General features: G+C 45.7%; 1 protein-coding gene across 1 annotated transcript; it reads left to right on the plus strand.

The window, feature by feature from the left end:
- Positions 1 to 6,222: 6,222 nt before the first annotated feature.
- On the plus strand, positions 6,223 to 10,463 carry LOC112246258 (zinc fingers and homeoboxes protein 3-like). The gene is given in 8 exon segments (XM_024414555.1): positions 6,223 to 7,008; positions 7,185 to 7,298; positions 7,522 to 8,270; positions 8,388 to 9,059; positions 9,255 to 9,633; positions 9,808 to 10,051; positions 10,054 to 10,118; positions 10,395 to 10,463. Coding segments are annotated over 8 exon segments (3,078 nt in total).
- Positions 10,464 to 23,281: the final 12,818 nt, after the last annotated feature.

A 23,281-nucleotide genomic window follows, 5' to 3' on the forward strand; every position in this document is an offset into this window, starting at 1 on the left:
ATTTTATCTGATCAATTAGTCTTCGAATTAACATTGTAAATTGTTGGTCTGCACGAACCCAGTCTTCACTATGAATCATCCATACATCAATTGTCTTAAATCATTTATTTATTACAAACGAAGTAATTCACAGAAATGCGTAAACAAAAAAGGTAAATGTAATGATAGGAAAATGCACCCTAGTGGGCTAAACCGGCATGGCGGCTTGTTAGACAAAAGGGGAAATGGGGGTCGACTAAGAAGTCACTACAAAGTGATAATTATAACAATTAAAATGCTAATCCTTTACACATGAATGCTCACTCATTCGGGAACAATTGCAATCAATATATATATTTACGCTCAGTGTGTCGTCTTGATCGCTGGTGAAAAGTCCGTCTCTCTCCCTCTGTCTTGGTTAGAGGGAATAGTTCAAAGTGACATTCGTTATAGAATGGTTGTTTCGGCAGTTGTCATTCTTCACGTTCAATGATACCGAATTCCTAGCTGCAGACTAGTAATTAGTATCAAAGACTTGTTCTTATTCTGTCTGGTATCGATAGTCTAAGAGTTTAACCACGTGGTATGGTTAAAAGATTCAGCAATGGTCTACAACCTTTGTCCTCATCCTAATGGAGAAAAACACGGTCTGCAACCTTTAGCCATCTCGTAATTGAGGTAAGCTCGGTCTGCTGATCGAAAACCCGAGTGGGGTTTTATTCAGAAGGGCCGAAGAGGGCTGTCCCAGGATGTCTGACCCTAACTGGGCTCAGGGGCGGTCCTCTGATTTAGTTCAAATCAAAAGAGAATTGTATTTTTCTTCATTAAACAGTCCACAATCATATTACACAATTATACAAACAGTATCATACTCACTCATTCATCTCATATCTGAGGCTATTATATAACCGCGTTATGGTAATATTTCCACACCGTCTCCCATGAGCTTCCTAAGTTGTGACAAACGGACCAGTTCGTAGCTGGGTTCTTCACCAATCTTTTATACTTTCCCCGGAACATGAAATTTGTTCGTACCTCAAGTTCTGTGAGGTGGAAGAAATCCTTTGTGCTCCATGAAACTTCACTCTATCTCTAATACTGTGTCGCCATGAGGCAGAGTCTTCTGAGGAATTTACAACCTCTGACCACAGCAGTCTGGTTGTAGAAGCAGAGAGCAGGGGATGGTGCTCGCTGTACTCGGAGGGCAACGTCATGACACTATCAAAGTTGACCTGGTCCAACCTTTTCATCTTCGCTCTGTCCTTCTCAAACTGAACAGAACATAGGCTATTTCACGCTCAAGGTTTTTTGGACTAGGCCTAATTTATTTTACCTTTATTTAACTTGGCAAGTCAGTTAAGAACAAATTCTTATTTTCAATGACAGCCTAGGAACAGTGGGTTAACTGCCTGTTCAGGGGCAGAACGACAGATTCCTACCTTGTCAGCTCGGGGATTAGAACTTGCAACCTTTCGGTTACTAGTCCAACACTCTAACCGCCCAACACAGCACAGACATTGGTTAAGCAGCACACAACGTTTTTGATCAGCGAGAGCAGAGCAGGCCAGTGCTCAGGGTTGGAATATCCATTGCAGTGTGTAATGCAGCTTAATTTTATTTACACCATCACAGCAGTTATCTTAGATATGTAACCTTGCTCTGAGCTTCTCCGAGCATGCACTTAATGTCCGAAAGCCTATAGGCCAGTGGAGACTTTTTAAAGTTTTCCTTTAGATAAATCTAGTCTAAGTATATTCATGTCAACAAATAATTTATTAAAACACTTTTTTAGCAATGAAGGTCTACTGTAGCCTCAACAGTTCTCTGTAGGGTAGCACCATGGCGAAGCTGGAGTACAGCTAGTTTCCGTACCTCCTCTGGGTACATTGACTTCAGTACATAACCAAGGAGGCTCGTGGTTCTCACCCCATTTCATAGACATACACTGTAATTATGATGACTTCCGGAGGACGTCATCCAACCTATCAGAGCTCTTGCAGAATGAACTGACATGTTGTCCACCCAGTCAAAGGATCAGACAATGAATCTAGTACTGAAAGCATGAGCTAGGTAGCACTGCTGTGCATAGCATGTGGTGAGTAGTTGACTTTTCACTTTCACTTAGTAAGCGTATGCAACTACCTAGTTTAGCCTACTCAAACAACCGGCTCAAACAGAGAGGGATTGCTATGTTAGCTAGCTGGCTATGGCTATCCAACACTGGAACTCTTCCAAGTCAAAGTAAGCTTTTAGTTTTATTGATTTATTGCCCCCGGGGCCCCCCGGTGTAACTGCTAAACTGCTTGCTGCTTATATACTGTACTGCTTGATTGTAGCGGGTATACTAATGCATTAGTTCTAGTAGCTGACAATGATGTGTAGCGGTTTGCGGTTATGATACAGTATGAATGTTTGGCTTAAAGTTTTTTTGAAAGGTCACAGACAGCTGATGTGAAGGGAAAACGTGGAGGAGGAGAGCGAGAAGGAATTATACAACGATCAAAAGGATCGTGCTGTTAGAATGTGGATGCTATGAAAGTGAACTATGTTTGCATCAGGGGGGTTTTCATTCTGCCGATTCTATTGAAAAATGTTTCTTAAACATAAGCAAATGGAACTAAATACCTGCATTTTTTCAATAGAAACTCTCCGTTGCAATGGTTGGACAAATGATTACACCCTAGTTCAGCTACAGTTGAAGTCGGAAGTTTACATACACTTAGGTTGGAGTCATTTAAAACTCGTTTTTCAACCACAAATTGTTTGTTGACAAACTATAGTTTTGGCAAGTCGGTTAGGATGCATGACACAAGTAATTTTTCCAACAATTGTTAATTCACTTTATCACAATTCCAGTGGGTCAGAAGTTTACATACGCTAAGATGACTGTGGCTTTAAACAGCTTGGAAAATTCCCGAAAATTATACATTGGCTTTAGAAGCTTCTGATAGGCTAATTGACATCATTTGAGTCAATTGGAGGTGAACCTGTGGATGTATTTCAAGGTATCTCAGTGCCTCTTTGCTTGACATCATGAGAAAATCAAAAGAAATCAGCCAAGACTTCAGAAAAATAATTGTAGACCTCCACAAGTCTGGTTCATCCTTGGGAGCAATTTCCAAATGCCTGAAGGTACCATGTTCATCTGTACAAACAATAGTACGCAAGTATAAACACCATGAGACCACGCAGCCATCATACCGCTCAGGAAGGAGACACATTCTGTCTCCTAGAGATGAACGTACTTTGGTGCGAAAAGTGCAATTCAATCCCAGAACAACAGCAAAGGACCTTGTGAAGATGCTGGATTAAACGGGTACAAACGTATCTATATCCACAGTAAAACAAGTCCTGTATCGACATAGCCTGAAAGGCCGCTAAGCAAGGAAGAAGCCACTGCTCCAAAACCGCCATTAAAACCTCTAGACTAAGTTTTGCAACTGCACATGGGGACAAAGATCGTACTTTTTCTAGAAATGTCCTCTGGTCTGATGAAAGAAAAATAGAACTGTTTGGTCAAAACAGGACCATCGTTATGTTTGGAGGAAAAAGGGGGAGGCTTGCAAGCTGAAGAACACCATCCCAACCGTGAAGGACGGGGTGACAGACTCATGTTGTGGGGGTGCTTTGCTGCAGGAGGGACTGGTGCACTTCCCAAAATAGGTGGCATCATGAGGCAGGAAAAGTATGTGGATATATTGAAGCAACATCGCAAGACATCAGTCAGGAAGTTAAAGCTGGGTCACAAATGGGTCTTCCAAATGGACAATGACCCCAAGCATACTTCCAAAGTTGTGGCAAAATGGCTTAAGGACAGAGCTCTAGAGTTTCTTTGAGGAGATGGGAGAACCTTCCAGAAGGACAACGATCTCTGCAGCACTCCACCAATCAGGCCTTTATGGTAGAGTGGCCAGACGGAAGCCACTCCTCAGTAAAAGGCAAATGACAGTCAGCTTGTAGTTTGCCAAAAGGCACCTAAAGGACTTTCAGACCATGAGAAACAAGATTCTTTGGTCTGATGAAACCAAGATTGAACTATTTGGCCTGAATGCCTAGGGTTACGTCTGGAGGAAACCTGGCACAATCCCTACGGTGAATTATGGTGGTGGCAGCGCATTTGTTATAAAATATATTTTTTATTAGTGTTGCACCATTGTTCTTATGTAATATAACCAGATTTAATTTTCAGTAGCACATGTCTTAGACTGATGGACTGTGCAATCCCCACTGCCTCCACAATGGCAAAACATTGTATTTGGGAAAAATCATTCACTAAACCCTAAACCTCAACTAAATCCTGTAATAAATCTTGTTGAAATTGAGCAAGTTGAGGAGACTAAACTGCTTGGAGTTACCATGGATTGTAGACTGTCATGGTCAAAACATGTTGATACAACAGTAGCAAAGATGTGGAGAAGTATATCCATGATAAAGTGCTATTCTACCATGATATGATATGGAAGAGCAACGCTAACAACAAGGCAGTTCGTACAGGCCCTACTTTTGTCGCACCTTGACTACTGTTCAGTCGTGTGGTCAGGTACCACAAGAAAAGGACTTAGGAAAATTGCAATTGACAGATGACTGGCCCTTGGATGTAAACAGAGAGCTAACATGTAAAAGTGGAGGAGACATTGACTTTATCACTACTTATATTTATGAGAGGTATTGACATGTTGAATGCACCGAGCTGTCTGTTTGAACTACTGGCACACAGCTCAGACACCCATACATACCCCACAAGACATGCCACCAGAGGTCTCTTCACAGTCCCCAAGTCCATAACAGACTATGGGAGGCGCACAGTACTACAAAGAGCCATAACTACATGGAACTATTCCACATCAAGTAACTGATGCAAGCAGTAGAATTTGATTTAAAAAGCAGATAAAAAACACCTTATGGAACAGCGGAGACTGTGAAGCAACACAAACATAGGCACAGACACATGCATACACACACGATAACATAAGCACTATACACATGTGGACTTTGTATTGTAGATATGTGGTAGTGGACTAGGGGCCTGAGGACACACTGTGTTGTGAAATCTGTGAATGTATTGTAATGTTTTTAAAATTGTGTAACCGCCCTAATTTTGCTGGACCCCGGGAAGAGTAGCTGTTGCCTTGGCAGCTGCTAATGGGGATCCATAATAAATACAAATACAAATGGATCAGTCCACTCAGACAGATGTCTTGTACAACATGCTACTTTTCCCACATATGCTGAGCACTTGTTGGCTGCTTTTCCTTCATTCTGCGGTCCAACTCATCCCAAACCGGCTCACTTGGATTGAGGTCGGGTGATTGTGCAGGACAGGTCATCTGGTATATAGCACTCCTTCACCCTAAAATAGCCCTTACACAGCCTGGAGTTGTGTTGGGTCATTTTCCTGTTGACAAACAAATGCTAGTCCTACTAAGACCAAACCAGATGGGATGGCGTATCGCTGCAGAATGCTCTGGTAGCCATGTTGGTTAAGTGTGCCTTGAATTCAAAATAATTCACAGACAGTATCACCAGCAAAGCACATCCACACCATCACACCTCCTCCATGCTGCACGGTGGGAACCACACATGCAGAGTTCATTCGTTCACCTGCTCTGTGTCTCACAGAGACACGGTGGTTGGAACCAAAAATCTAATTTGGACAGAATTTCATCGGTCTAATGTCCATTGCTCGTGTTTCTTGGCCCAAGCAAGTCTCTTCTTGTTATTGGTGTCGTTTAGTCGTGGTTTCTTTGGTTAGAGTGTTAGGCCAGTAACCAGAAGGTTGCTGGATCGATTCCCAGAGCTGACAAGGTAAAAATCTGCCGTTCTGCCTCTTGTTTAAGACTTTTTTGGTTACTACATGATTCCATTTGTGTTAATTCATAGTTTTGATGTCTTCACTATTATTCTACAATATAGAAGAAAAAAAACTTTAATGAGTAGGTGTCCAAACTTCTGACATGTACTGTATATACAGACGCACATAGTTTAATTAATCACACATGATTTATGATGGTGACTTGAAATATATATATATTTTTTTTTCTCTCCATCTTATTTGCAGGTTCTTCTCTGGCTCCCTATATATATATATCACTGTGACGTGAGAAAACAACGCATGGTCATGTTCTGCCACGCTCCCCTCCTTGGCTTGTCTGTAATCAGGAGCCCAACCCCAACTGAACCACAACCCGACCCCCGTACTCTTCGGCCGGCTACCACAACCAACCCCCACCCTCTACTCCAACCATGGCCAGCAGGAGGAAGTCCACCACCCCGTGTATGATCCCCAATAAGACCATTCACCTCCGTGAGGAGCTGGAGCAGGACTCATGGCTGTCAGAACCTCCTTTCCTCCTCAGACAGGCCCGGGACCAAGACTACCCCATGGGCGGTAACAGGCAGATCCCGATGGAGCGATCCCCAGTTGAGTCCTCCAGGCTTGGGGTGGGCGACATTGTCAAAGACTGGGGTGGCACCTACACATGCAGGCATTGTAGCTTTGAGACCCGGGACCTCAACCTGTTCCTGGACTACGTCTACAGTGGCCACCCGGACTTCAGAGCTGACCCCAGCTTCCAGTGCATGGACTGTGGGGTATCGGCAGCCAAGTTCGAGGGCCTGGCCCTGCACAACGCTCGGGTCCATCTCAGCACTGTGAGCACCACCCTGCAGCTGAGGAAGAGGGACATGAGGTTGGTGGTGGAGCAGAGTCTGGTCACAGGGACAGAGACAATGAGGGACACAGAGATCTCCATCACCAAGACCCCCATAATGAGGATGCTGAAGGACAAGTCAGAGTCCAAGAGGATTGTGGTGACCCATTCTTCCCCTGATGAACCCTCCTCAGACCCTCCTCCCCTCTCCATCTCTACCTCCAAAGAGACTGAGAGAAAAGAGACACCCATAGTGACGGTTACCCACGTCCCTACCATAATGCACAATGGGACGGTCACCAAGGTCACGCTGCCCTCAGCTATCCAGATAGTGAACGACTTGGGGGCTCTGCCCATGCTCAAGACCGCCATCACACAGGTACTTAGTATGTACATTTTTGCTGCATTTCGGGTACTGGTAAGTTCATTACGGCAAATGAGAATTATTGAACTTATTTGGTTCAATGTTTTATTTCATTACTTTGCCAGAATGTGTACAACTTCCCTCAGGGGAGTTGAATACAGTTCAAAGTTTTTTTCTATTCTCTGAACCAGGTTGTGTCCGTGATCCAGAACAGGAACTCTCACCATCAGACAGCTCCCATTGCTGTCTCCTCAGCTTTCTCCTCCACCTCCTCTTACTCCACCTCCTTCAAGAACATGCCCAAGGTTCAATTCCCCCTTTGATTAAATTGTGTCAGTCCCACTTTATATGAAGACTTTATAGGCAGTGTAGGTAGACATTATTACATGGTACAAATACATGTTTTTTAGTGTCTTTTGAGCTGAGTGTAAATCTTCTATTTCATATGAAATAGTTCCATGAAGTAGTGTAAATTCTGTAATTATGATTTTGGTAAAATAAAATATGTTTCTACCTTCTGTGGTCCAGGTGATGATCCCTCTGAGCAGTATCCCAACCTACAATGCCTCCATGGACTCGTCCTCCTTCCTCAAGACTTCCTTCAGTAAGTTCCCCTACTCCACCAATGCAGAGCTCTGCTACCTCACCGTGGTTACCAAGTTCCCAAAGGAGCAGATCAAAATCTGGTTCACCGCCCAGAGACTCAAGCAAGGCATTAGCTGGTCTCCAGAAGAGATTGAGGAGGCCAGGAGGAAGATGTTCAACACCATCATACAGACTGCGCCACCTAGCACTCTGCACCAGACACTACACCGTGGCCAGACCCAAGCCCAGCATACCATCACGGTCCTGCCTGCCTCTCTGGGTCCTACGGGGATCCCTCACATCCTCCAGGGCTCTCTGGTGGGCCAGGGAGGGGTGATTGTCGCCCATCCCATGATGGCCAATGGCATCCAGGTCAGCAGTGCCCCCATGGCCCTGGCGGTCACACCCAAGCATCAAGCTGCGGCCAGGCCTATGTTGCAGGCCTGGCCTGCCGCCGCCCTGGTGGTGGATAAGGGGATCAGCATGGTGGGGGGGACAGTGGGGAGCAGTAGTAGTGGAAGCAACATCAGTAGTTGTAGTAGTGTTATTAACTTTAGCCTTGGAAACAACCGAGGGAACAACATTCATAGCAATGGCAAAGCCATCAACACCAAAATCAATCTTGCTAATCTTAATGGTAAAAGCAACAGCAATGCTATCAACATGGTTAAAAGCATCAGCACTCACAGTAGGCGCAATGTCGGCAACAAAAGCCACAACAGTACTATTGCTAAAATGATCCGTGAGAGAGTCATCGCTGATATCAAAAGCACCATCGACAACAATGATACAAACAGCAGCAGCTTGAGCAACAACAAAACAACCACCACCCCGACCTGTGGTCCCACAGCTACTCCTCCCCCTACAGCCTCCACAAACACCACCAGTAACCCCACCACCACCAAAACTGAGGTGGCTTCTTCCCCCTCCACCAAACATTATTCCCCAGCACCAAGTGGGAGCACGGTCACCAGCGGAACCTCAAGTTCCCGAACGCTCCCCAACACCTTCCTGGACCCTAGCTTCTACAAGAGCAAGAAGTCAGTGGAGCAACTGTGTACGCTCAAAAAGAGCTTCACTAACAACCAGTTCCCCAACCAGGAGGAGGTGGACCGTCTCATCTCCTTCACCGGCCTGACCGTGCGCGAGGTCCGCAAGTGGTTCAGCGACCGCCGCTATCACTTCCGCAACCTCAAGGGGGGGCGTTCAAGTATGAGCGTTCAGGGTGGTGCTAGCACTCCAACCACACCCGGGTCGGCTAGTGCAACCACCCGATCTGGGACCCCCAGTGGTAACAATGGTATCCCCATGGACCTGTTGGACACTGCCACTGCCAATGAACCTCCCCCAAAAACACAGCAGGGGTTGGCAGCCCTCAGCTCCCCTCCCTCACAGATGCCCACTTCCCCAACCACCCTGTCCAGATGGCACCCCAGACCCCCCTCCCCAAACTTCACAGCCATCCGCTACAAAGAGAGGGACTCTCAGCAGGTGAGTGGTGGTGCGACTGTGATGATTATGACTTAGTTTATTTACACATAGCTTAGTGTTCCATAAGATTTTTTAAAATCTCATATCGGTTAACTATCCCTTTAATGTTTATTTACTGCCAATCAAATTTGCTCACTGTGACATGAGAAACTTACGCTCGTCTACCCTACAGTAATCTCCTCTCTACCCCACCAGGTGAGGGTGCTGGAGGCCAGCTTCAGCCAGGACCCTGACCCCTCCGGAGAGGAGGTGGACCACCTCCGGTCTGAAACCAAGATGACCCGCAGAGAGATCCACGGCTGGTTTGTTGAACGCAGGAAGAGAGTCGCTGCTGAGAAGAAGAAAGAGGAATTAGAGATGAAGGAAGAGGAGGAGGAGATGGATGCAGGGGAGGTGGGAGGTAAGAGTAATTATGGTGCCGGGGTGAAGAAAGAGGAAGATGCGGAGGAGAGGCAGAAGGAGTATGGTTCAGGCTCAGAGCTGAAGGTGAACCCCATTAAGATCAACCTGAAGATGCTCAAAGTGACTGAGTCCAATGGCAAAATGGAGACTGAGGCAGGGCAGGCAGACAGCCCTACGATGCCTACCCTATTTCCCCCAACCCTTACCCCAGCCCCAACCCTCACCCCTGTTCCAGCCACAATTCCATCTCTAACCCCAAATCCAACCCCGTCACCCAAACCCTCTGCCTCTACAACCCCAAAACCAGCAGCACAATCTTCCACCCATGCCCTCAAGCCCTCCACATCCACCAAACTCTCCCCTATCCGGGGCAAGAAGAAGTTAGAGCAGCTCCACCTCCTGAAGCAGGTGTTTGCCCGGACCCAGTGGCCCAGTGCTGTCCAATATGACAAGCTGATCTCTTCCATGGGGCTGCCCAGGCCCGAAGTGGTGCGCTGGTTCGGTGACTGTCGCTACGTGCAGAAGAACGGCCAGCTGAAGTGGCTAGAGGCCTACCAGACCATGGTCCTGGAGGAGGAATTCAGAGGGGAGACACTCAGATTCTCAAGGCCCATCTAGAGGCTCATGGGTGTCTGGAGAAGGAACAGGTACAACTCTCCCATTATCTTGGATCCAGAGTTTTATATTACGGAGTGGCTGCTGTTCTGGATTTTCTAGAACACGACTTGCCATGGCTAATGATACGGATATTTCTGCACATGCGCAGGATTTTCACTTTACCTAGTTATTTATTCCGCTGCCAACATAGCTTCTGCTCAGTGCTCCCCTGCCGCTTCCCCCTACTAAACAAAATAATATATTTTTTAAGTCGATGCTAAAGACATGGTCGACTTGTCTATCTGCCTTACACCCTTTTTTTTCAGTTGTACACAATCGACATGCAAAGAATAATAGTGAGCCTAAAACGTTCGGCTGTCTGTTCCACCAGCTAGGTAACCTACTCGTGCGGTATTTGCATGATTATTGAGAAGTGAAATAGCAGTTAGTAGGGCAGCGTTTTCCAAACTCAGTCCTTGAGACCCCAAGGGGTGCATGTTTTAGTTTTTGCCCTAACACTACACAGTTGATCAAATTATCAAAGCTTGATGATTAGTTTATTATTTAAATCAGCTGTGTAGTGCTAGGGCAAAAAAACAAAATGTGCACCTCTTGGGGTTCAGAGTACCGAGTACGGGAGACCCTATGTGTGGTTAAAACTCACATCGTTTGTTTGCCCCAATGCAAAACTCAAGTGGGGAGTTACAGTTGAAGTCGGAAGTTTACATACAGTTAAGTTGGAGTCATTAAAACTTGTTTTTCAACAAGTCCACACATTTCTTGTTAACAAACTATAGTTTTGGCAAGTCAGTTAGGACATCTATTTTGTGCATAAAACAAGACATTTTTCCAACAATTGTTAATTAACAGGCAGATTATTTCACTTATAATTCACTGTATCACATTTCCAGTGGGTCAGAAGTTTACATCCACTAAGTTGACTGTGCCTTAAAACAGCTTGGAAAATTCCAGAAAATTATGGCTTTAGAAGCTTCTGATAGGCAAATTGACATCATTTGAGTCATTTGGAGGTGTTCCTGTGGATGCATTTCAATGCCTACCTTCAAACTCAGTGCCTCTTTGCTTGACATCATGAGAAAATCGAAATAAATCAGCCAAGACCTCATAAAATAAATTGTAGACCTCAACAAGTCTGGTTCATCCTTGGGAGCAATTTCCAAATGTCTGAAGGTACCACGTTCATCTGTACTACAATAGTATGCAAGTATTAACACCATGGGACCATGCAGCCATCATACCACTCAGAAAGGAGATGCGTTCTGTCTCCTAGAGATGAAAGTACTTTGGTGTGAAAAATTGAACTGTTTGGCCATAATGACCATTTATGTTTGGAGGAAAAAGGGGGAGGCTTGCAAGCCGAAGAACACCATCCCAACCGTGAAGCACGGGTGGCAGCATCATGTTGTGGGGGTGCTTTGCTACAGGAGGGACTGGTGCACTTCACAAAATAGATGGCATCATGAGGGAGGGACATTTTGTGGATATAGTGAGGCAACATGTCAAGACATCAGTCAGGAAGTTACAGCTTGGTTGCAAATTGGTCTTCCAAATGGACAATGACCCCAAGCATACTTCCAAAGTTGTGTAAAAATGGCTTAAGGACAACAAAGTCAATGTATTGGAGTGGCCATCACAAAGCTCTGACCTCAATCCCATAGAAAATGTGTGGGCAGAACTGAAAAGGCGTGTGCGAGCAAGGAGGCCTACAATCCTGACTCAGTTACACCAGCTTTGTCAGGAGGAATGGGCCAAATTTCACCCAACATATTGTGGGAATGTCACGACTTCCACCACAGGTGGCTCCCCTGCCTGTTCGGGCGGCTCTCAGCGGTCGTCGTCGCCGATCTACTAGCTGCCACCGATCCCCTTTTCTGTTTGTTATGTCTTATTGGTTGCACCTGTTTCTTGTTTGAGTTTTGTTTCAGAACTATTTAAGCCTGTTAGGCCCGCCTGCTTTTGAGCAGGCTTGTTTTCTGTTAGTCTAGGTTGGTTGTGTTTTCCGTCTGTTTGTGCCCCGTTTTGGGTTGGACACTTTTGTCTTCGCCTGTTGTTTTTGGAGTTTATTGTGGATACCGCAATAAAGATCGGTTTCCCCCATTTTCCTCTGCTCTCTGCACTTGACTCCGCAACCTACCACTCCTGGCTGTGTGACAGGCAAGCTTGTGGAAGGCTACCCAAAATGTTTGACCCAAATTAAACAATTTAAAGGCAGTGCTACCGAATACTAATTGAGTGTATGTAAACTTCTGAACCACTGGGAATGTGATAAAAGCTGAAGTAAATCATTTTCTCTGCTATTATTCTGACATTTCACATTCTAAAACTAAAGTAGTGATCCTAACTGACCTAAAACATGGAATTTTTACTAGGATTAAATGTCAGGAATTGTGAAAAACTGAGTTTAAATGTATTTGGCTAAGGTGTATGTAAACTTCCGACTTCAACTGTACATGCAGCTATATAGGCAGCATATCAAACACAAGTGAGACTTAGACACACAGTCTAATTAGCTAATTTAATGTAGTTTCATTATCATTGCAAGCGTTAGTTAAGTAGGCTGTAGACATGCAGTCAAAGTTGTTATTTTTCAGGAACTCTGGCCAGTGTCTATGATATGGCAGGAAGTATAAAGATTAGCCTACATCATCACACAAAACACTGATTGTTTTTGTGCCATGGAAATGTGTTGGGACTGCATACTGCTTGTGCAACTGCAATAGCTGTTACAACAGACCGAGAGGTTGTAAATAATATATCCTGATCAAAATTATAAACACAACTTGCTACAATTCAAAAGATTTTGCTGAGTTACAGTTCATATAAGAAAATCAGTCAATTTAAATAAATTAATTAGGCCCTAATCTATGGATTTTACATGACGTTGGTAGAAATGGAAATTTTATCAGAATTTTCCCAACAGTTACTCCATTGATAAATGTGGAGGAAAGACACGTTTAAAATAGCCACAGAGATCCCTAGTGTTTTACACAAAAATGTAATCACATTATGAATGTTTAAATAAAATAAAAAACATGGAGACAGAAGCTCTGCTGCCATTGTCTGACCAACAGCACAACAGGAATAAATATATTTACTCACAGTATAGCTAAGAGAATAATAATAACCCAACCTGGAAAACAGTTTCAAACTGTTATCTTTTCCTCTTGCTCACTCACTCTACCTCATCTCTTCCCTCCCTCCCTCTCTCTCATCCTCCTCTCTCCTTTCGCTTACAAACTTTTGCGATTGAGTAGACCACAACAAAAAATTCCCCATCCCCTGACATCTTAGCCGAGGGCTGAAACTTTTTAGCATTTTATTTGTTTCTTGTGTTGTTTTTGTCTTTTCTCTTTCCTGCCTGCGACTGACAGCTTCTCTTTCACCACCCACTTACTACATGGAGGGGGAGAGGGACACGCAGAGGAGAGAGAGAGAGAGCAGAGGGAGAGAGAGCTGCCTGAAATGTAGGCCAAAGCGGTGGTGAGCATTTCTATAGAAACAGTGTTCACAGCAGTCGGTGACATCATCGGTAATAGGGAGAGACTGGGCCTTGGAATACACCCTGATTGGTCCAACCTAAACACGATTCTCTCCGCCCATCTGCACACCATCCTGAGCGTGGGAGAGAGACAACACGCTAGAATTTCACACAAAACAGAACACTTAAATGCTCTAACACAGACAGATAGAAACACATGTTTATACATAGAAGTACGCACCCTTACACATACCTCCTGTTCTGAGAGTCCAGGTCCAGCAGAGCCTCCTGTGATACTATGAGAGTGTGTCTGGTAGCGGGCCTTGAAGGAGCCCTTGCTGCCTCTGTTGGTCTGAGCTGCTGGGGACTGGGGCATGGAGGAGGCTGAAGACGTGGAGCCTGTATCCCCCAGACGCTTATGCCCTGTCTGCGTGACCACTGCCACAGATGCACCTCCTACCGGCAGGAACAGGCTTAGCACCTCCCCATTCTCATCCTAGCAAAGGGAGAGAAAATAAGTTGAAGGAGAAGAGTGAGGAGGGGTGAATAACTGTCCTTCCCAGCCAATTTGTGATGGGCACTCTGACAGGGGTGGTGGAGTCCAGTGAGTGTATGCACCCTGCCCTAGTGATGTCCATGTACACCAACAGAGGCCAGCTCCAGATCCTCGTTATAACTGTTCTTCAGAGCGACCGACCAGCAACCTGAGATAACACAGACAGTCATAGGTCTAGGAATGCAAACAGAATGATAATCTGAAATGTTTTCACACCATTATTTGTCCTAACACCTTGGACTCTTCTCTTAGCCTGATGAAATAACACCTGTGTCAACTATTCAACAATGAGATATAAAGAGAAACTGATTGGTTGAATCAGTTGTATTAATGTCAGGTCTGTTACACACCCTCTGAGTCGGTCTTCTACACACCTCAATCTCAATTAGCGGGCACATGATGCCACGCCCATGCCACACCCCACATAGCCTGGTTCCTCTCTAGGTTTCTTCCTAGGTTTTGGCCTTTCTAGGGAGTTTTTCCTAGCCACTGTGCTTCTACACCTGCATTGCTTGCTGTTTGGGGTTTTAGGCTGGGTTTCTGTACAGCACTTTGAGATATCAGCTGATGTATGAAGGGCTATATAAATACATTTGATTTGATGTTTAGGCAGGTGACGAGCACCCAACACCTGGGAAAGGACATCAATTTAAACACTTTCACTCCAACTAAACACCCACACACACTATCTGCAGGGTGACAGACCCCAGGCCCCCGAGTGTGTGTCGGTCAAAGTTGTCGTCTCTCATGATTGGTGGCTGGGGGACATAGCCACTCCTCCCATTCAACTTGAACAGAGCCTGGTTCATCTGCATGGGCTTGTCTGGAGATGGAAGAAAGGAGGACAGAGGGGGGGGGGAAGTTCAGTCATTTTCAAAAAGGTAAACCAGTTATTCTTCATTGGGAAAAATCCCCTTTCCTACCAGAGTGTAACCATCCCCCAGTAACTCCCTCCCTCAAACAACTCATCTTTCCTCCCTCCCTCTGTACCTGCGGTCTGAAAGTTGAGTGCGACCAGCTGGGATCCACAGAGCAACATGGGCAGAGGGTCGTAGTTGAAGGAGTCCAGCCTCTGTCTACGGGGGTAGATACAAGACAGCTGCTGCCGGTTGTACTGCAGGAACATCTTCCGCTTGATCCAGTTCACATATTTCTCTGCCTTGGTCTCCGGGAATGACGGCATGTCCCGGAAACACACCCGCTCCATCCCAATCTTTACAGGGAAAAAGAGGAGATGGGGGTGAGATATGCTGGTGTGTGTAGCACAGATGTGTCCTTACTAAGGGTACATGTTTACTGTAGATGACCAGGTCAGACAGCTCCAGAGCAATCTTCTTCCTCCTCTCTATCATCTTCCCCTCCTCCAGCTGACTGGCACACACACACACACACACGCACGCACGCACGCGCACATACACACACACATTACTTCACAGACTATCAGTAGGACACTACAAATGAATAATCTTACTCTTATAAACTATTCCTTTAAACCTTAATCTAAATGCCTCCCTATCTTCCCCTTCTGTGAAGTCCATACCTTGGCTTCTGATGTCATGGTGACCTCTCTGATCTTGATGACCCAATCTTTGAGCTCCTCCTGGGTGTTGGCAGCAATGTGAATAACTTGCCCTGCCCTGGGAGAAGCTGCAGGGAGGAGGGAGAACAGATACACCCTGCAAGAGCACAAGAGAGAGGCAGCAATGAACACATGCTAGTCTGGCTGTTTTGGTGCTCACTCATAACAAACAGAGTGGTATATGGCCCAGCATGTGCCTGTAGTAATGTGATTGCTGTGTATTGAACCTTTAGAGTGTATCAATACAGAGTAGATACAATGCAGAGAGGAATATAGGAACAGTGATACAACTAGAGAGAGTGGGAGGTGAAGAGTGACGAGATAAAGAGGGGATGAGAGACAGACATCTAGAGGTCATCCAGAGGCAAGGTTGACCATGCTCTCTACCCCCCTACAGAAGGAGGGAAACAGGAAGGGGAGGAGTCACTCACCAATCTGACAGGAAGACACATCAATACTTCCTCTCAGCAGGTCTCCCAGAGAACTGTTCTCTGTCAGCTGCTGTAGGAGAGGAGCGGTAGAAGGAGGAAGGAGAGGGGGAAAGGGGGAGGGAGAGAGAGATTGAGAGTGAAATGAAGGGAGGGAGGGAGAGACAGGGAAAATGGCATTCAGTTAATGCTAATGACAAAACCCAATAACAGTTTATTTCACCCTGTTTGTCTCCTAAAGCTGTAGATCAGCTTTAATATTGCAGATAGATTGTGGCTTCCATCAACGGAGTTGTCTGCATCACTTCCAATCAAATGTTTTGTTGTTTTTAGTCCCTTCCTTCAGCTTCCCTCAACCCCTCCCATCTATCTCTGAAGACCATCTAGTTTTGATTTCTATTTGTCATATATTTTTCAACTGAGCCCGGACTTGAACCCGATCGAACATCGCTGGAGAGACCTGAAAATAGCTGTGCAGTGACGCTCCCTATCCAACCTGACAGAGCTTGAGATGATTTGTAAGAAAGGGAAGAAAGGGAAGAAAGGGAAGGGAAACCCCCCCCCCCCAAATACAGGTGTGCCAAGAAGACTCAAAGTTCTGAGTAAAGGGTCTGAATACTTCTGTTAATGTGATACTTCTGTGTTTTTTTTAATAAATGTGCAAACAAAACTGTTTTTTCTTAGTCATTATGGGGTATTGTTTGTAGATTGATGAGGGAAAATACAATTTAATCAAATTTAGAAGAATTCTGTAACGTAACAAAATGTGGGAAAAGTGAAGGCGTCTGAAAATTGATGTTTTTCTATTTCAAGATTGATTGACAACAAATAATTTTAATCCAATTAAAAGTTAATGTACAAGTTCAATACCGGAATGTATCCTATTGCCTTTAGGCTTTAACAAAATATTATTACAAATATGAATAGGCCTGTCATAGACTAGAGGGAAGAAAGAGGGACAATCATTCATGTCCGTCAAATGAAGGTTGCTCTGGAAGAAGTACATTTCAGTCCGGCCAAAGAGCATAGCCTATCGTATAATCTACAGAATAAAAAAGTATGTTTAAAATGCGAAATTAGAAACATCAATCCATCTTTACTCCAAGGGGGAGTAAACACAGCATTTGAGGAACAATGGGAAAGTAATTCTTCTTTGAAAGTTGTAAATTCACTTTTCAGAAAATGGACTTTGAATATTTTGGTACATACTGGAGAGCTCTTCTTTGTCTACACTCATTCAGCATAGTTCACACCCTCACTTCCGGCGCCGACAGAGATGGCCGCCTCCCTTCGCGTTCTAAGGAAACTGTGCAGTTTTTTGTTTTTTTTTACGTGTTATTTCTTACATTGGTACCCCAGGTCATCTTAGGTTTCATTACATACAGTCGAGAAGAACTACTGAACAGAAGAGCAGCGTCAACTCACCATCAGTACGACCAAGAATATGACTTTCGCGAAGCGGATCCTGTGTTCTGCCTTTCACCCAGGACAACGGAATGGATCCCAGCCGACGACCCCAAAAAACGACTTCTAAAAAAGGGGTAAACGAAGCGGTCTTCTGGTCAGACTCCGAAGACGGGCACATCGTGCACCACTCCCTAGCATTCTCCTCGCCAATGTCCAGTCTCTTGACAACAAGGTTGATGAAATCCGAGCAAGGGTAGCATTCCAGAGGGACATCAGAGACTGTAACGTTCTTTGCTTCACGGAAACATGGCTCACTGGAGAGACGCTATCGGAGACGGTGCAGCCAGCTGGTTTCTCCACGCATCGCGCAGACAGAAATAAACACCTTTCTGGTAAGAAGAGGGGCGGGGGTGTATGCTTTATGGTTAACGTGACGTGGTGTGGCCATAACAACATACAGGAACTCAAGTCCTTCTGTTCACCTGATTTAGAATTCCTCACAATCAAATGTAGACCGCATTATCTAACAAGGGAATTGTCTTCGATTATAATCACAGCCGTATATATTCCCCCCCAAGCAGACACATCGATGGCTCTGAACGAACTTTATTTGACTCTTTGCAAACTGGAATCCATATATCCGGAGGCTGCATTCATTGTAGCTGGGGATTTTAACAAGGCTAATCTGAAAACAAGACTCCCTAAATTTGATCAGCATATCGATTGCGCAACCAGGGCTGGAAAAATCTTGGATCATTGCTATTCCAACTTCCGCGACGCATATAAGGCCCTGCCCCGCCCTCCTTTCGGAAAAGCTGACCACGACTACATTTTGTTGATCCCTGCCTACAGACAGAAACTAAAACAAGAAGCTCCCGCGCTGAGGTCTGTTCAACGCTGGTCCGACCAATCTGATTCCACACTCCAAGACTGCTTCCATCACGTGGACTGGGATATGTTCCGTATTGCGTCAGAAAACAACATTGACGAATACGCTGATTCGGTGAGCGAGTTCATTAGAATGTGCGTTGAAGAACGTGCGTCGTTCCCATAGCAACGATTAAAACATTCCCAAACCAGAAACCGTGGATTGATGGCAGCATTCGCGTGAAACTGAAAGCGCGAACCACTGCTTTTAATCAGGGCAAGGTGACTGGAAACATGACCGAATACAAACAGTGTAACTATTCCCTCCGCAAGGCAATCAAACAAGCTAAGCGTCAGTATAGAGACAAAGTAGAATCTCAATTCAACGGCTCAGACACAAGAGGTATGTGGCAGGGTCTACAGTCAATCACGGATTACAAAAAGAAAACCAGCACCGTCACGGACCAGGATGTCTTGCTCCCAGGCATTCTAAATAACTTTTTTGCCCGCTTTGAGGACAATACAGTGCCACTGACACTGCCCGCAACTAAAACATGAGGACTCTCCTTCACTGCAGCCGACGTGAGGGAAACATTTAAACGTGTCAACCCTCGCAAGGCTGGAGGCCCAGACGGCATCCCCAGCCGGGCCCTCAGAGCATGCGCAGACCAGCTGGCTGGTGTGTTTACGGACATTTTCAATCAATCCCTATCCCAGTCTGTTGTTCCCACATGCTTCAAGAGGGCCACCATTGTTCCTGTTCCCAAGAAAGCTAAGGTAACTGAGCTAAACGACTACCGCCCCGTAGCACTCGCTTCCGTCATCATGAAGTGCTTTGAGAGACTAGTCAAGGACCATATCACCTCCACCCTACCTGACACCCTAGACCCACTTCAATTTGCTTACCGCCCAAATAGATCCACAGACGATGCAATCTCAACCACACTGCACACTGACCTAACTCATCTGGACAAGAGGAATACCTACGTGAGAATGCTGTTCATCGACTACAGCTCGGCATTTAACACCATAGTGCCCTCCAAGCTCATCATCAAGCTCTGGGTCTCGACCCCGCCCTGTGCAACTGGGTACTGGAGTTCCTGACGGGCCACCCCCAGGTGGTGAGGGTAGGCAACAACATCTCCACCCCGCTGATCCTCAACACTGGGGCCCCACAAGGGTGCGTTCTGAGCCCTCTCCTGTACTCCCTGTTCACCCACGACTGCGTGGCCACGCACGCCTCCAACTCAATCATCAAGTTTGCGGACGACACAGCAGTGGTAGGCTTGATTACCAACAACGACGAGACGGCCTACAGGGAGGAGGTGAGGGCCCACGGAGTGTGGTGTCAGGAAAATAACCTCACACTCAACGTCAACAAAACTAAGGAGATGATTGTGGACTTCAGGAAACAGCAGAGGGAACACCCCCCTATCCACAAATGGATGGAACAGTAGTGGAGAGGGTAGTAAGTTTTAAGTTCCTCGGCGTACACATCACAGACAAACTGAATTGGTCCACCCACACAGACAGCATCGTGAAGAAGGCGCAGCAGCGCCTCTTCAACCTCAGGAGGCTGAAGAAATTCGGCTTGTCACCAAAAGCACTCACAAACCTCTACAGATGCACAATCGAGAGCATCCTGTTGGGCTGTATCACCGCCTGGTACGGCAACTGCTCCGCCCACAACCGTAAGGCTCTCCAGAGGGTAGTGAGGTCTGCACAACACATCACCGGGGGCAAACTACCTGCCCTCCAGGACACCTACACCACCCGATGTCACAGGAAGGCCATAAAGATCATCAAGGACAACAATCACCTGAGCCACTGCCTGTTCACCCCGCTATCATCCAGAAGGCGAGGTCAGTACAGGTGCATCAAAGCTGGGACCGAGAGACTGAAAAACAGCTTCTATCTCAAGGCCATCAGACTGTTAAACAGCCACCACTAACATTGAGTGGCTGCTGCCAACACACTGACTCAACTCCAGCCACTTTAATAATGGGAATTGATGGGAAATGATGTAAAATATATCACTAGCCACTTTAAACAATGCTTCCTAATATAATGTTTACATACCCTACATTATTCATCTCATATGTATACGTATATACTGTACTCTATATCATCGACTGCATCCTTATGTAATACATGTATCACTAGCCACTTTAACTATGCCACTTTGTTTACATACTCATCTCATATGTATATACTGTACTCGATACCATCTACTGTATCTTGCCTATGCCGCTCTGTACCATCACTCATTCATATATCTTTATGTACATATTCTTTATCCCCTTACACTTGTGTCTATAAGGTAGTAGTTTTGGAATTGTTAGCTAGATTACTTGTTGGTTATTACTGCATTGTCGGAACTAGAAGCACAAGCATTTCGCTATACTCGCACTAACATCTGCTAACCATGTGTATGTGACAAATAAAATTTGATTTGATTTGATTTCTTAAGCTTTAGCCCGACCCATCCCTTTAAGGGTTGATCTGTCCTAACAAGTCAAGCACTCAAGCTAACTGGCTAGAGGGAGGGAATCGTTCACTGACCATTTTACTCGCCCTAGCAGAGCTGGTTAGGCTGTTATCTAGAGCGTTGGTGACTGCAACTGTGCTGCTGGCAATAATTCATGCTTTTTTTCCAACATTTACTGACAACGGCCATATTCAACTGGTGTTGAGCGTTCGTAAATTTGTCAGTTATTCTGCGCTTTGGCACATTCTGTCACGGCTTCTGCCGAAGTCGGCTTCTCTCCTTGTTCGGGCGGCGTTTGGCGGTCGACGTCACCGGCTTTCTAGCCATCGCCGCTCCATTTTTCACGTATCCATTTGTTTTGTCTTGTTCCCTGCTCACCTGGTTTTCATTCCCCAATCAATCTACATGCATTTGTTCCCCATCATGTCTTTGTGTAAGATTGTTTGTGTTCCGTGTTTGTTGTTGACGTGCTAGACTGGTTTGTATTTTCCGTGGTATTTCACGTAGATGTTTATTGTTAAACATAATTCTTGTGACTGTTTTGTGCGTTTAGTGCGTTTTGCCTCAATAACGTGTACGCCGGTTCACAAATCTCTGCTCTCCTGCACCTGACTTCGCTACCAGTACACATACACCTGACAGAATCTTACACCAAACCATGGATTCAGCAGGAGCAGGTACCCCGGTCAGAGGAGTCGAGGAACGAGTCCAGGAACACATCTCGGTGCCATGATGGATCACGTTGTCCAGACCATGGACCCCTGGGAGAGACAGGGAGTCTGTCCAGCACGTCGACCAGCGCAACCGGGGTTACCTCTACCCGTCCCGTCCGGATCCAGCTCCAGTGGGATGCATCTCTCCCTTCCCAGGGAGTATGACCGTACGGCCACACAGTACCAGGGGTTCCTTTTACAACTGGACCTATACCTGGCCACCGTTCACCCAGCTCCCTCAGGAAGGGAGAGAGTATCCACCCTCGTCTCTTGCTTCTCGGGGAGAGCTCTGGAGTGGGAAAACGCCATGTGGAGAGAGGAAGACGCGGCGTTGGACCACTTCGAGGAGTTCACCCACCAATTCTGGGCCGTCTTTGACCATCCGCCGAAGGTAGAGCGGCGGGGGAACGACTCTACCATTTGAGGCAGGGGACGAGGAGTGCACAGGATTTCACGCTGGAGTTCCGGACCTTGGCTACCGGAGCAGGATGGAACAACAGGGCCCTCAACGACCACTATCAATGCAGCCTACGTGAGGACGTCTGACGGAAGATGGCCTGCAGGGATGCCACCATCACCTTTGACCAACTGGTGGATATGTCCATCCGGTTGGATAACCTGCTGGTCATCCGTGGACGTCCTGAGGGGGCTCTGTGGGTACCATCTCCCAGCACTCCCGCTCCGGTGCCCATGGAGTTGGGTGGGTCTGCGCGTAGGGAGGCTGGAGGAGGGGCCTTCACGTGCGCCATCTGTGGGCACACCGCCGGTCAGTGCTCGGCTGATCCCTCTGGGAGACAAGGCAGAGCAGCACTTTATTATGGACAGACTTCTACCTATGTTAGGTACTGTTGTGTCAATATGTGACTTGTTTCAGGAAACTAGGTGTATGTCGCCGGTCACTACTTGTAAAGGAGAGCCATTTAAACGTAAAACATTTTTTAAAATCAAAATGCGTTTTTCGGCAGAAATTTCTTCTGGAACATTTGAACTTTTATGTGCCTTAATTACAGACTTCTATGCCATCTTTAAATACGAATACAATTGTTAAATTACAAGCCTAGTTGGTTTAGCCACAGAAAATATCAGCTACCTTCCCACTAGCCATGATTGGCTGAGATAATGAGTGGGCTGGACATGCCGAGAGTTGAGTTTGGATTGGTCTGCCATATAGCACGATTCTGTCTATTTCAGCTGGTCAGTATGTCTAGGTGTAGGTAATCTTGTCTAACAATGCTTTAAACATTTTTTTTTATTGCATGGTAGAACTGCATAAGTGTTGCTCTCCACATTCTGGAGGACCGAGTTTTGAAATCAGTGTAATTAGAGTATGATACATAAGGAGATGGAGAAATACCTTTCTCCGGATTACATCTTCAAAGTAAGAGTAACTGTGGCAGGGAGAGGCATCCACCCAGGATGTAAACGGGTAACATAGTCTAGCTAGATACATTTTCAGATATTACACATTTCTAATTTTGACAGAAAGCCGTTTAAATTGCAAGTTAGTGCTAGCGAGCTAACTTTAGCTATCTGGCTCTCTAGATATAGCCTAATGTTAGCTGGCTAACATTGAACATGGTTGGTTAGCTATCTGCAGATTCATGCAAGATAGTAATGTCATGAGTTGGGATTATGGTTCATTGTTTACCTAGCTAGCTACATGTCTTAATAAAAAA

The sequence above is a fragment of the Oncorhynchus tshawytscha genome, linkage group LG28 (assembly GCF_018296145.1).
Source record: "Oncorhynchus tshawytscha isolate Ot180627B linkage group LG28, Otsh_v2.0, whole genome shotgun sequence".
In the NCBI taxonomy this organism is placed as follows: Eukaryota; Metazoa; Chordata; class Actinopteri; order Salmoniformes; family Salmonidae; genus Oncorhynchus; species Oncorhynchus tshawytscha.